Source organism: Epinephelus fuscoguttatus, linkage group LG21, assembly GCF_011397635.1.
Source record: "Epinephelus fuscoguttatus linkage group LG21, E.fuscoguttatus.final_Chr_v1".
Lineage (NCBI taxonomy): Eukaryota > Metazoa > Chordata > Actinopteri > Perciformes > Serranidae > Epinephelus > Epinephelus fuscoguttatus.
In genome coordinates, this window is record NC_064772.1 from 25,799,184 (window position 1) to 25,815,015 (window position 15,832).

Here is a 15,832-nt window from a genome sequence, read left to right on the forward strand (position 1 = left end):
TATTATAACTGACTGGTAATATTAGACAGCCAGTTAGCTTAGCTGGCAGCAGGCAGAAACAGCTAGCCTGTCTACAGGTAACAAGACAAAAAAACTGTAGGGAATCACTGTGCCCAGTCAAGATATAATCTCACACAACCCCCAGAAAACAGACAGAACCAGACTAGCAGTTATAGTTGTTATGCTAAATGTAGCTAATCTGACACTGAGCACATACAGCATGAGACTGGTATTTCACTTAACTCTTGGCAAGAGAGGAAATAAGATTGTTTACCAAAATATGAAACACTTTGTTTGAGGACAAGAAAACTTGCCATCAAACAAGAAAAATGGCTCAAGTATCACAACTGATTCATAAGTCCTAGTGAAGGACTGGGTGATATTTCAATATACTACTGCAATGGTACGATTACATAATTGTTTCATTAAAAAAATGTGTTCTCCAATTTAATTATTCAAAGCAAGTTGTAATTAAAGCTAATATGTAAATGGGTTATTAAAGTTCTTGTCTCGTCTGAGCAATTTTAACTGATGCAGTGGCTAACAGTGAGACAGACTTCATTGCATTGTACATCAAGTTGATTATATTTGTAAGACATGTTTTCCATATCAAAAACAAATATGCTCAAGAATATTTTGACTGTTTGCAACCATGTCAACAGTTTAACCAAAGATATTTCAGCCCAAGGAAACTGTTACTTCTAATTAGGGCAGAACATTTATGCCATTTATCATTTGATCAAAATAGAGATCAGAATAATTTATCATGATTATTCATGATTTTAGGGACAAAATATTTTTATTGCACTTTCACATTTAAATAAAGAGCACTGCTTTTACGTCCCACTTGTGCTACATTTCTGCCCATGTACATGTCTGCCTCAAAATAAGACTTGAAATAAGGTTCTTTTTCACCTGAATTCAGTGCCTCTCCAAGAATCAAAATATAATAAAATATTTTATGATAGATATATTGGGCAAAATGGAATGTGACTGCATTGGTTATTTCAGTCCGTCTTTGGCAGCTTGATGGAAATGTAGACATGCTGTACAGCTTGCTGGATGTCTGCGTTAACGCTGGACAAGAACAGGGATTCAGTGAAGTAATGTTAGCGATGTTCTTCTTCTTGGCCTTCATGCATTCATTGTACTGCAGATTGTGGTGTTCTTTTAGGTGGTCGGACAAATCTGTTGTGATGCTTTGCAGCACGGACACAAGTCTCATGCACTCAAAATCCAAAATACTTCCAAGTGCAGACATTTGATTTGCGTTTTGCTGGTCTGCTCTCTGTTGTATATCACTCTTCTACTGTGGACTGCAGCTGCAGCATTCAGGCAAGTTTTTCACAGGCTGCTGTTGCAGGGTGTGCACACAGTGACATGACAGCTGCCATGGGTTTTAGTTTAGGAAGCGCTTGATTTGATACGCAGCGGAGTTTTTTTATGAGCAGAGCACGCATTTCAAACATTAAAATCGCAGTCGATCATATTCACTTGATTGTGGGCAGCCAGAATCACAATCAAGATAAATATTTGATTAATTCTGCAGCCCTACTAATACAAAAGGAACATATGATAATGCATACACTAGTAGCCACTGATGTTTCTTGTTCATGCACGACTCTCACTTGACAGACCTGTGACTAACTCTGACATGTCCTGCAATATGTTTGATCAGAGATTGTACAACAGAGAAAAGAGGGCCAGTTGCACAGCAGAGGCAGAGATGAAAGGATTTTCAACAGCTGAGAAATAGATGAAGAACTCTTGGCGAGCGCTGGCTTGGCTACTGACTGACCAATCAACTGGCCTAAGTCAGTGTCTTACTGGCCCTGGGCAATCGCTATTGTCAGACCCTGGTGTACTAATGTTAAGAGAAAAAAAGGACAGCCATGCTATGCGGGCTGCATTATTCACAAGGACAGAGCGAAAAAAAAAAAAAAAAAAGAGTGAGGTGAGGAAGAGCGAGTGAAAGAGAAAGAAACGGAGAGAGGAAGACGACAGGGAAACACAAATGAAAGAAAAACGGAGACAGAACGAGAGAAAAATAAAGAAACGGAGGCAAAGAATGAAAGGAAACGAGTAACTTTAAGAAGAGTTTAAACAAAATGCAAAAATCAAGATCTGAGAGAGCACCACTGTGCACAGAAGCTTAAGACTGAATTCAAAGTTTGTCGAATCTAAATGAACATCACTTCCCCCGTCCTGGCTTTACCCTTAATTATCCATTCTGCCTTTGTACGGCGGCGGCTCAGCTCTGACAACCGCTCTCCCCTGAGACAGCCCCCACCTCCTCCTCCACTCCTAGCCAGAACATTAGGGAATATCAGGGAATATTACACCCAGGAATTAACGCTCCAAATCACCTCGCCAGGTTTAGGTCCCGCATACACCCCTCCTTCTCTTGGACAAGATAATCCGGGCTCTAGCACCGGATATATGCCACTAATCATCAAAAAGGTAAGGGAGGGGTGTGGGGAGAGAGAAGAGGAGGGAAGGAGAGGTGAGGAAGACCTTGGAGGGCATGGAAGGAGAAGAGGAGAAACCCTAGCATGTGTGTAAGTATTCGTGTTTATGTAGTAAAGTCCACCTGGTTCACATATTTCTCTAAGAGTAAAAAGGTAAGGGTCACCAATAGAAAATCAATACCTGGCATGAGGATTAGATGATTACATGTAAATGATAAATTTGGTACAGCTTTTGTGAGTACAGACTGTATCTCAGTGGTTCCGATGACAAACACCTCACCTGCGCTGTGCTCCGAGCCAATTTAAACAAACACTCTGAATTATTTGCCGAGGCTATGTCACTCAGGTCTGGTGTGTATTTATTTACCTGATCCTGTGCATCCCGTTTCTCTCGCTCTGCCTTGAGTTTGTGATCGACAGCCTGCTGAAGATTCCTCCTGAGCTCTGCCACCTCTGTCTCCAGCCTCGCAGCCATTGACCTACACACACACACACACAAAGACACAATCAAACTTATCACTTAACTACGATAAAGTTAATTAATGAAAATTACTTAAATCACCACAATATCTCAGATGCATTTTTTAAAACCCATGTAAATATTTTTAATTGATATAACTATGACCAATCCAAATATATTTCATCCCAATATCAGGTTTCTTGAAAATCCAGATCAGTGGGAGTGTTTAACACAGGCCCAGAAAGTGCGAGCGTGTGTGTGTGTGTTTGTGAGTGTGTGTGGCAGCCGAGCTAAGGGAATGTGAAGGGGATCAATATGAAGGGGTCTATTCCTGCCACGCAACTGTGCGTCTGTGTGTATGTGAGTCAGTTAGTGTCTGCGAGTGTGTGTGTACACGTGTGCGAGCGAGTTTGTGTGTGCCAGCTGCCCTGGCTACAGCGAGATCAATACGACAAATGATTACCATTTCCACAAACCTCCCTCCACAGCCTCGCTTCGGCCGCTCGGTGAGCCTCGACACCCCCACCAACCTTCTCCGCGCGCACACACACACACACACCAAAACAAACCACCCCCACTCTTGACCCACACCTCTTAAAGCAAATATAAAAGTGGAGAATTACAAGTTTATGAATAGTAAAAAATACTTGGGCTTTGTAAAGCAAAAGTTTTGGGAGAGTGAACTGAAGTTAGTATATTATAGATTTTACAGTTAAAACAAGAATGACTACGCAGGGAGAGAACACAAAGTCAGCATCTGACTATTAGCTGTTATTGGCATTTGTGTTAAATTGTCACAGCTAAAAACTACCAAAAAAAATTAATACAGAGTTTAATATCTAGCCCTCTCCCTGTATACATCATGTGTTATTTTTGCAGTTAATCATTTAGTCTATTAACTGTCAAAAACAATGACCTATTACAAGTTACTAGATTCTCCTTTTTCTCAAGGCTGCAACTATCATTTGTTTTTATTGTCAATTAACCTGCCTGTTTTCTCGGTTTATTAATTACTCACAAAATTAATCACAAAACAGGATGAAGAAAACCACCAAATCACATCTGAGGAGCTCGGATGGCAGATTTTATGGAATTTTTACATTGAAAAAAATACTTAAATAATTAATCAAAATTGTTGTGATGATTCTACAAACCATTTCAGCTCAAATATTTTGATATTTTTGTGGGTTTTCAAAAAAAAAAATTCTAGACATTGAACTGTATTGTTGTCAAAAATGTCAATTTATCTTTACATATCATTTTTGAATATCTGAAACACTTTCAATACTCATTTTCTGCTGTGTCGACACACCAGGGTCAGCTGTGTTTTCTTGATCTCTCTCTTACTGTCAGTGTTTAATGCAGTCATTGTGCTGCTAACCAAGAAAAGAAAAGTTGTTGCTGTCATATTATATACCCTTGTTACATGTATCTTTTAATAAAAAAAATCAAATTACATGCCCTCAATGTCAATTTTTCCTCAAGGTATGCAAAATGGTATTGAATATCTATATTTTTCAAGGTGTTGTATCAAATTTAGAACTTCGAATATCCCGACAACACTGGTGGACAGTAGAAAGCTGACAGAAAATGAGGCGTTCAGGAACTGAGATCAAACTGAGGATATTGCAGTTTTATAGTCAAACTTATGTTCAACCCCTCGGCCATGACTACACCCCCAAAAAGCTAAAGTTTTTGTTTTAATAAAAAATCTTAAAATGATATGAGAAAGTCAATCTCAGCAGCTGTGAGGTCAAAGTTTGCCAATTTTAATCAATTATCTTTTCAAATGATTATTAAAAGATTTTGGTTCAACACACATTCACTGACTAAATGTTTGAGCACTGAACTAAACGCTGGTACTGATAGATTAACTCAGTGGTAGTAAAAGCTGAAGCAGAAGCAGAACGGCCAAAACAAAAAGGAAAGAAAATGCCTGATAGATTGGTCCACGGAGAGAACACATGATAGGATGAACAGAGTGGGAGAGAGAAAGGAGAGAAGGAGAGGAGGCATCCTGCGGAGAAAGGAGGGGATTTCCCACAGCACAGATGGAAGCCATTAGTACGGTGTTGTTGCTTAAAAACCTTTCATGTCTTTGCAGTTATTAGATAATACTGGGTTAACAGTAAACAGCATGATTCTGCAAATGGATATAATATGCAGACGCAGCGATTGTTTTACCAGTCACTACCTAAAATTGGTTTAAATGTAATAAAATGCAATAATTCAGAATGTAACCTATAAAGCCTCCACGCCGGGGTTGAAAATTGTCGGTTGACGATGAAAATGTTCCATGGCTCGGCTTAACTGAGAAACTCCCTAAGACGGAGACTGTTGCAGTGAGGTCATGTCGAAGCCAAAGCCACAGCCCACAACTATGTGCGCACAAACAGACGCACACAAACACACACTCTACTGGGTGATACATGCTTGCTGATGTCATCACCGCAGCTCTGGTGACACACCGGGGTCAACCAGGGGTCTCGCCTCTGAACTCTGAACTCCACGACCTAACATCTGCTCGCCAACCGTGTCCCATCAATACACATTTTGATATTTCTGTTAAGATTACAGATATAAACGGATCAGGGATTTTCACTTGGGGTGTCCAAATGTTAAGACACAATCATTTCATGAATGATAGACTGAAAAAGTTAGGCATTTTGCTTCGTAGACTCTTAAACAATACGTATTTGGAGCTTAGGGCTGCTCTGTTCAACACATGTTCGCCTAAACAGCCTACTGTACGCCGCGCATAAAAAAAGCTAAATGTTTTTGATTACCGAGCTTACACAGGGGACGATGGGAAATGGGATAAGAGAGGAAGCTCCTCTCCCTCTCTCCCTCTTTCCCTTCTTACCTTATTTTCCCCTCTGCTAGCTTTCCCTCATTCAGGCACCCCTCCATCCGCCTCGCCTCCTCTGCACGGGCTGCCAACTCCTCCACTGAGCAGGAGAGAGAGAGAGAGAGAGGACAGGCAGAGGGAGAAAAGTGTGAGATAAAGAGCAACAGTTCACTTCAGAATCTGCTGGCTTGGATTCATTAGAGAGTGGGTCTAATTCAAATGGCCATATGGCAGGGAAAAAAAGGACATTTTCCAATTGAGATATTATATGACAGACAGCTCTTAGAGGCAGGGTTAATTTTGTTTTCAGCGTATTTAAAGAAAGAAATAAGTCACATGAGCACAGATATACATGGCACTTCACATGCTCTGGCACACCAAGGTTAACAGATTGATTTACAAAACATGCATACGTGAGGAGTGATTACTGATTCTCGTCAAGTTCAGCACGAGTGGGGGGAAAATATGAACTGCGAGCCACCTTCAAAGCAAAACGAACTCCGCCACAGAAGAGGCGCTGAATGCCTTTCAGAGGCAGAGAAGGCAGAAGTGAAAGTGTGGCACTGCTCGCACTCAGACGAGGCAGCAGCCCTTTTGTTGGGAGACAAAAGGAGCGCTCCCCGACTCTGTCAATAGATGGCACTCTTTACCTTGAGCAGGCCACTTGAGCTCACACTCCTGACCGCATCCCTTCAATCACATTCCCTTTTCAGCCGTCTCCTCCGTCTACATGCAATAAAACCCCATTGTCCTACACTTAGTAGTTTAGCACATTGAGCGGATGCATAATAAACCACTAGTCAGGTTCCTTGGTTAGGTTTTGCTTTTGCAGGCCCTTTTCAGTTTGAATTTAAAATTTAGGATTTGCCCCCCCCTTCTCTCCTTTTTTTGTTCTGTGTGCTGTTTTGTGAGTCAATGTTTCTTCGTAGCTCTTAAAACCTTTTCACTAAATTCAGTATTCATTGAATATAACATAAACTGTCAGCCATCGGTGGCCAAGGCTAGTGAATATTGAGAAGGTGTGTGCGCTGAATATGTAGAGGTGTATGCGTTCCTGAGTATGTGTGTGTGTTGAATATTTACAAGACGGACCTTGACTTTGTGGGTGTGCATGTGTATTTGAGTGTGTGAAATAGAAACAGAGAAATGTTTAGTGTATTGCTGTAATGCTTTTAAGGCCATGCACCACTCTGTGATGGTAGTGGTGGGACAGACTGAATGGGGAGCGGAGGGAGCGGGGGGGGGGGCAGGGTAAAACCAATACCAGAGAGGAGGAAACAGAGAAAAGAAAATCTACATTTAATAAAACTATGATTAATTTATGGTTTTTCGCAGCATCCAAACTGTTTAAACTGAAGCCCTAGGAAAATTGAAGCGGCAACTGGAATTGCTAAATATTTAACGATGCACAAACACTTTTATTTGCGTGTGTGTGTGTGTGTGTGTGTGTGCGTGCGCCCTACCTTGGCTATTTCACTGAGTCTCAAGGTGAAAGTTTGCTATGAATCTCAATAATCAATAAAAGCAGAGATGTGAAAACTTGAGATGGGGATCAAATTCGCATTCAAGGCATTAGTTTTGAGGTGACCTCGGTGACACCGTCCACCAGGGGAGGCCACAGAGAGAGCAATTAGCTGCAGAGACTGACCATTTACACAAACTATTTGCACCCAAACACACACACAAGGTACACACACAGCTGAAACACACAGGAAAAATTAAGTGAAAATCCTTTTCTATATCTTAAAATGTAGAGAAGTAGGAAGCAGGCATGCACCAGTTTACTTTAGACAAATAGATAAGCTGTGTGGTATATTTAGCTCAGTCTGATGACTAAATGCTGCTAACTTTTTCCACATTAAACGAGGATCTGCAGCAGACTGACGATCTCTCAACACTCGATTCGTCCTAATAGCTTCAGGTAGATCAGTGTCCATATTCTAGGGCCTGGTGTCTTTTACAACTGGCTTCATGAGTTAAGTTATGACATTAGTCCACAATCAAAGATCTTGGGTCTCTCCCTTTCTTGACCTTTTACACTGGTAACACAACTTAAGGTATGACATTAGTTTATAATCTAACTCCCTCTCGATCTCTACCTTTCAATGCCTTCATACGAGCTTCAAAGCCCATCATGCAGCATCATCTTATAATCACAGATCTGCGATCAGATTACCCCGCTCTCACAGCTAACCTTTAACATGAGAGGGACGAAAACCCGGCTAACCCTGAATCAGTGGTTGGGGCTAGGCTGGGCCCTGCCTGGCCCTCATAAAAGCTTCATAAGGCTTCATAGGGGCTTCCTTTGGCTTTGTTGGGGGATTCGTAGCGGGCTAAGGTGCTCCCGAGAGACGTCCCAAAGCCTCCCAAGACTCTCTCTCTCTCTTTCTGAAGTTTCATGGGCTTGCAACACTGCTTTTGGGTATAAGCCAAAAGGTGCAGGCGCACAGCCGCACACCGTCATGCACACAAATACACCACAAGAAGAAAAAAAAAATCGTATGCACACAACGGTGAATGCTCACAAAGACAAAGAGTAGCACACACACACATGGAGAATCTAAAAACTCACACACACATACACCCCAACACACTCCCCTCTTGCTCTCTCCTCTCCGCTTTATTTACAATCCTCTGGCAGCGGTACAAGGGCCCGGGGCTATAACACACGGCACCTAATGCTCAAACTGCCAGGTAATCTCATGTCTGACATCCCCCTTTGATAGAAACTGATCAATAGACTCTTGTAAAGGAGTCATTTTCTCTGATGTTTCTACCAACCACTTCTCTCTATCGCTATCTCTCTCCCCTTCTCTCTCTCCCATTTCCCCCCTTCTCTTTTATTAGCCATACATTTATAATTCATATTTCAGTGGGGCTGAGTTTGCTCTGAGACAAAGGGGGGCTTCTTTGTGTAATAAAGAACAATGGTGGTGAAATGATGGGGAGAAATGCCAGTGTTTGCTGCTGGTTCCGGTGAACAACAGTTTTGGGGATCGATAGAGTGTGAAATGGGATTATAGCTAGTAATAGAGGTGAATTGGAGGAGAGAGGCCTGTGCACGTGTGCGTCCAGGGATCCAGATTGGATAGCAGCACACACACACACACACGCACATGCACGCATTGCGCACACACACATGCGCGCAATAATGATTTCATCATCTTTAGGCAGATGCACATCAGCAGCGCAGAGGGGTGGTAATATCACATTTCTGTTTTTGTGGAAGTGTGGAAATATGGATATTGTGTTTTTGTTTATGCTGTTATTTCATTTGTTGTCACACAGCATCACATTTATTTCACATTATGGCCAGCCTTACAACACGTCTTACTTAAGATGTAAGATGACACTATCAGCCGTATTTGAATATCTCACACATGCATCCCTGTGTGAATTTCACAGGTAGGTGCGACGAAAAAACAAAAACAATTAACTTGCCATTTATAGAGGATACCACACACCAGTCTCTGTGACTCTCTATTTGTTGTCTGACTAAATGTCTCAGAGTTTCAAAAATCATGCCACGCATTAATATATGTTCTGTGCACATGCTGGGTGTCTCTTAGCACCATGTGTCGTTCATTAAGTCCTTTTGTGATTTACTCTCTGGATTCACTATTTTGCAAGAAACAGAAAATCTACTGAACTGAGAATCATACCGAAAATGCATGCCGTCAAAGAGTGACAGCAAATTTGACACATACAGTCACATGCCAAGTTTAAGGACTTTTTTTTTCCTCCTCTCCTTTTTAATCACCCTCTTCTTTCCCGTCTCTCCTGCCACAGTCTGATTGAATCCAGCTGCCTTCGGCCGCTTCAATCTCATCCACATGACACTTCCCTGGTTCCCAACTCGTCCTCCTATCCTCTGTTTCTTTGCTCCTTTGACATTCCCTCTATCTGGCAACAGAGACCTTTAAATATAATATCCATCACATCCCAACTGTGTGCACGCCCAGTTAACTGTGGGATTCGTGTAACATGTTAGCCATCACGCAGCACCCAAACAACTTCACAAGTAAAAAATGCTCGTAAAAAATGTCAATTCCATAATAATTTAACCATCAGCAGTAAAAATTATACTCTGTAATTTTATAAACTGCCAGAAGACGACGGGTGTATGACTGGATGTGTATTATAACAGAATATAAAGTCATGAAATGAAGTAAATATGTGATTTCAATGGAAATTTGAAGTTTTTTTCCGTATTATTTTACTGTTTACCTCCTTGTGTTTGTCCATACTGTTCTAACAATTTGCATTCGAATCTGTTCATTTTCTCAATCCACTCCATCCTAGACCAGATCTACTGTTATCAAGCAACAAAAAGAATCATCTCCACTCAAGGCGATGTTTTCATAATACAGACAGAACCTCGACAAGGACTTCATGTTAATAAAAAAGGCCTTTTGTTCACAACAGTAATTTCTCAAGCTGACTCCTCACCCAGTCTATTCAGGCTACTGCTATATCCAGGTAAACAATGCCCCCTTTGTTATAATAATGCATCTTTATTCTTCTTAAGTCATTACAATAGGCTCTACATCGCTGGATTGTAGTTGCTGAAGGTAAAAGCTGAATAATATGTGGTTTTTGTGTGGAGCGTGGAGTTGAGGGAATGCGTTTTGATCACAGACAAAGGCCAAGCTACACAGCGTTGTCCTTCTGTCTCTATCTTGTTAATGAGCAGTGTTCGCCGAGTAAGCCAGCCACTGTCTGCCACAGAGAAAGACCTCAGATTCATCTCTCTGCGGACAATAGGTGAATGTGTGTGTGTATGTGTGTGTGTCCCTGTGTGTGCGTGTGTGTGTATTTGTACCTCGGAGAGCGAGTGTGTGTGCTAATTAAAGCAGTGGGAGTTGGGAGAGATGGCTGTGTTGCGTGTGTATGTGAGGTGTTTGCCTGGCGTGACCATAGATGTGTACGTTAATTCTTAATGAGACATTTCTGTGCCCAGTGAGACCGAGCCGTCACCATTCCTGCACTGACACACTACTACAAAGGCCACCGTCGGGCACGTGCGCGCGCACGCACACACACACACACACACACACACACACACACATAAACCAGATCATTACCATACCACTAAAGCACTGTGCCATTGAATCAAACCTCTATCTACAGTGTGTGTGCAGACGGCTTGCAACTGAATCACCACTGCTGACTAATTTGAGCTAACTGATGGAGCTAACAGCAGTGTGGCTGGTTCAAAACAAAAGGCAGCGCACAGTGTGGGTGCTTTTCATTATGCTAACGTGTCTCCTCGCTTCCCTCACTTGTGTCTCTTCGTCCCATCTCAACTCCTTCCAGCGAGGATGTGAGACAGAGATGCGAAGAGGAGACGCAAGAATGGAGGAGCTGAAGCTGCCAAATGAGAAATCCTTGGTTCCGGTCTTAAGTGACATCAGTTACTGTGCCGCATGTGGAGGTGCTGCATTTATACTTCACACCAGGGCCGGGTGATGCGGCCTATCGCAATATTTTTAGGCTACATCACAACACATGGTGTTTATCTTAGTCTTTTGAAACTTCTAAACTACTGTAGGCTACTAAAATGCTAATCTACTTAAAAGACTACTGTTACAATAAAGTAAAAAAAAAATACTGTTATAATAGAGTTAAATAAAGGACAGTAATAATAATATTATTACTGTACTTTTACAATGACGTTAAATAAACTGTTGTTATAACAAAGTTAAATAAAGCATAAAGTTAAATAAATTACTGTTATATTAAATTAAATAATGTTCTGTTATAATGTAGTTAAATATACTACTGTTACAATAAAGTTAAAAAAAAACTACTGTTCTAATAAAGTTAAACAAAGTACTGTAATAATTAATTTAAAGTGCTGTTCACATAAAGTTAAATAAAGTTCTGCTATAATGAAGTTAAATAAATTGCTGTTATAATAAAGTTAACTAAAGTCTTATTAAAATGAAATTAAATTATAGCAGCTGTGCAGTAATGGGTCGGGGCTGGCCGTTTTTGAAGAGCAAGAAGAGGAACAATGGCTGACTGTGATCCAGTTAAGCTGTCTGTGCTGGGAAAACCCCTATGGATAAACAAACTGTTGTTAAAGCCCAATGGCTGAGCTAAACACATCTATGGAGCAGTGGAGGAAGGGACAGGGAGGAGGAAGATAAAAAGGAAAGAAGAAGGGGAGGAAGACAATTAAAAAACCCATGAGGATCCATAATTAGAACTTTCTGGGCTAAATATATCTTTGAAATCATGTGTTCATAACACACACAGCACAACATCTGAGGAGGCAAAAGCATGCTTTATCTGCACCACCCAGGACTTGAACTCACGGCCTTTGGGCACCAATGGCAAGCTGTTATCACGTTGAGCTACCTCACTAGTGTAGAACTTAGAAGTGACATCACACTAATGGTACAAAGCACTGTTTTGAAAATCTCTGTGATGCTTTTGTGTAGGACAGTCTTAAGACGCTGTGTAGCAAGTTTGGTGTGAACTGAGCAACAAATGTGGCAGGAAATAGGTTTAATTAATTTTACAGTTTTTGATAATGGAGCGACAGACTTCATTATTTGCACTAGGTTGGATTTTACAAAAGCGTCTTCACATTCGAGCTTACAATTGAGTGAAAACTGCAAAGCTGTAGGCCATGCAGGTGATTTGTTATGAATTTTCAAAGTTTTGAACTTTAAACAGTTGCTGTAGCGCCACCATCAAGACTACTGGACCCCAATTCCTGTTGATGAATTTTAGCATGGGACTGTACCTATGTGCCAAGTTTGGTTTATTTCCATGCATGGGCGGTTAGATTTCCTCAGAAGGAGAAGGAGAAGGAGGAGAAGGAGAATATGGGCAAATACAAGAGGGACCAGCAGCAGAGCTGGACGGTGCCTAATAAAGAACTGTGATAATGAAGTTTAAATAAAGTAGCGTTAAAATAAAGTTAAGTACAATACAGTTATTAAAAAGGTGAATTAAGTGCTGTTATAATAAAGTAATAAAGTACAATAAAAGTTATATAAAGTACTGTTACATTTTATACATCCCACGTGGAACAAGCCATGATACATTGAGTATAATGAATATAGCGCCCATCTGTACATCACGCTACTTGCTAACAGACTTCCGCGTACGATAAAGCTCCTCCAGTAGCCTCTTGTCTCCTTTAGGTGTATTGGAAGGATTGGAAAATCCTCCATGACAGCGGAGGGGGAACGATTTCCGGGTCACGAGAGGAGAAGGGAAGAGAAAGAGAAATCTGTTCTCACCACCAGTCAAATGTGGGTTAATTAAAAATCAGCAAACTTGTATGTATAGACACTGTATATGTGTGTGTAGTTGACTTAAGTTATTTGTTGATGGATAAATGGGCAGATGGATGGATGAAATGAGTAACTGATGGATTTACTGACTGATTGCTACCTGTCACTTTGTGCCTGTTGCGTAGCTCCTCCAGCTCTTGGCTCAGCTGCCTGACGTGATTGCTCAGACTCTGCTTCTCTCTGATGGCACTCCTCATCTTCTCCTCCCCCTGCTGCAACTCTTCCTCAAGTCTCTGCACCTCTCCTCTGTGCGCATCCACCTCGCCGCCTCTCCTCGCTGCCTCTCGTCTGGCCTCCTTCAGCTCCTCTTCTGACTGTCTGAGAAGTGCCACATGTACCTGCAGCCAAAGTAAACAGTGAATAAGTGAGTGTGTTTATCGCGCGCGCAAACCTGTGGCCTTTGTGGGCCCTGTTCGGATCAAGTATCTTGCGAGATTGCCTCTAAGATACACTTCACACTTGGGATAAAAGGGAGCCTAAAATGCGTATTGAGTGACAAGTTATGATTTGATTTGGCTTCCCCGCTTACATTTGCTTTTATCCAAGGAAAACCTTGACGGAAACTTAAAAGAAAAAATAAATAATAAATACATATTTGCCTCGGTCATACAGCTAAAGAAACAAAGGCGGTGGACATTTGGCGGCTCGCCGTAGACACAAACTTTAAAATCTTGTCTGTGCTGTTTGACACATGCAAATTAATTGTGTTAAAGGGTTCAGGGGGCCTACAGTAGTCGACTCTGCATACTGAAAACTTATAAGAAAGTCCTTCACAGCAGTTACGGGTGGAGTTATGATCACACATCACATACTGCACTGTACAAGATGTAGCCACGAGTCCCTGAGTTTACACAGATATTAAGACTTGATCTCAGTGAGCATGACATGTCTATCACTTGTATGCGCCAGGGGACGCACAAATTAATGTGTAAAATCAAATGTTCCCACTTGCACCTACGCATACAAGACCACACACACACACACACACACACACACATGAATGATGTGACTATGACTGCCAGCAATGTTGGCACTCTGCCAGGCTAGAGTCACCACTTTGAGTAATTTGAATATTTAGTGTCCCATTGAGCTCTTAATTGGAGTCAATTTCACCAGCCTTGGCACGTTTGGTGCTTTAATTAATAGCGAGGCAATTTGTATCTGCCAGGCAATCACGGGACAATCGCACGAGTGGTGGGTGTGTGCGGTTGCCGGTGGAGGTGGTTTGAGTACTCTTCTTTGGGATCTTGAATTGAATCTCCAGCTCTTAGCCTGAGGCGCATGCATCGGCAACAATTTAAGACAGTGGCTGAGGCGTCTTCAAATTCAAAAGGAGAGGGGGAAAAGGTCAAAATAATATGGCTGTCTTTAAATTAGAGGACAGGTCAGCAGATACGCATCACTTTAATACCTTTTGGGTGTCCGCCAGCTCGACTTCTAAGCGTGTAACTTCCTTTTTCAGATGCATTGCTTCCTGTTCCAGCTGGCTGCGATCACTCATGTGTGTGTGACGGGACGCAACAAGACTTTGCTTCAGACCTGCTTTTTCCCGGGCTCTGGAGGACGGAGAGCAAAGAGTGACTGCTGTGTGAGGAATGTGTGGTGCTCCTGAACACAGTGACAGAACCAAAAAGAAGTCTGCAACAACAAAAAAAAAAAAAAAAATCAAACCAGATAACAGATAAGCTAAATGAAACGAAATGATTTGACTAGATTATGTTAAATTATCCATGTGACATATAGTGTGCCACTGTGTGCCATTTGGCGAGTAGACTGTTAAGAGAATGAGAGAGAGAGGAGGGGGCGGAGGCAGATGGGAAGGGCACGAGAGGAGAGACAAGGACAGGAACCGGGATCAGCAGAGGAGAATGAGAGTTTTATAGACTCGGTTATTACTGTCTCTCCAGCTCTGACTTCATCTGAAGAATAGCCTTTTCACACTCCGCAAGGCGCTCAACCTGCTCGGTGCAGCGCTGAAACACACACATGCAGATACACGCACACACACACACGCGAACAATGTGAGTGCTGGAATGTTGCTTTGTTTTTTTGTCAGTGTAAATCTGAAACTAACTTTAAGTCTAACTCTGAATACTGTTTATTTTTGAATGCAGCGGGAATGTTGACAATAGTCAGCACTGAATGTCACTGTAAGTACAGGACATATTGTAATGGTTTAATGGGATGAAAATATGTACATCTATAATGTGTAGCCTTAGCGTGTAGGAGAGTACAATGTATGACCTTACCTTTTGTAGCTGCTGTCTATGTCTTAGCAGGCTGAGGTATTCCTCATCAGAATAAGAATGGCTCTTTTGATAGAGCTGTAGGTCACACTCCAACATCAATTTCTATGTGTACAGACAGCAAGAGTAGACAGTAATATTTCAACAAATATTCACATCAACATATTTAATTATGACTTATTTTTCGGCAGGCTTTAGTCAATCATACACCAAAAAATGTAACCACAAAAATGCACACAGGAAGTGATCCTACACAGAATCAAAGAAGACTCAAAAGGATGCATTCATAATGAATTTGAAATTGCATTTTAACCCATTATATGCATTTTGGTTTAGTAATAAATGACAACAACACTGTTGTGCCAATGCAGAAACACATTGTTATGTATTACAAACATTTGTGAATTGATTTGTTGCATCGCAGAGCACAGAGACACATCGGCCTTGACGTTCCGAGCACAGGTGACGAACTCCAACAAAGCTAACATAACAATAAAAGT

The 15,832-nt window shown here is 41.5% G+C and overlaps 1 protein-coding gene across 1 annotated transcript in view; it reads right to left on the reverse strand.

The window, feature by feature from the left end:
• The window catches only part of LOC125882294 (trichohyalin-like), a 118,227-nt gene that overhangs the window by 27,120 nt on the left and 75,275 nt on the right, over positions 1-15,832 (reverse strand). The window contains exons 17-22 of the mRNA XM_049566083.1: positions 15,336-15,437; positions 14,983-15,059; positions 14,498-14,642; positions 13,187-13,424; positions 5,792-5,876; positions 2,836-2,947 (exon numbers count right to left, since the gene is read on the reverse strand). Of these exons, the coding sequence (XP_049422040.1) occupies positions 2,836-2,947; positions 5,792-5,876; positions 13,187-13,424; positions 14,498-14,642; positions 14,983-15,059; positions 15,336-15,437 (759 nt within the window). The remainder of the gene's footprint in view (positions 1-2,835; positions 2,948-5,791; positions 5,877-13,186; positions 13,425-14,497; positions 14,643-14,982; positions 15,060-15,335; positions 15,438-15,832) is intronic.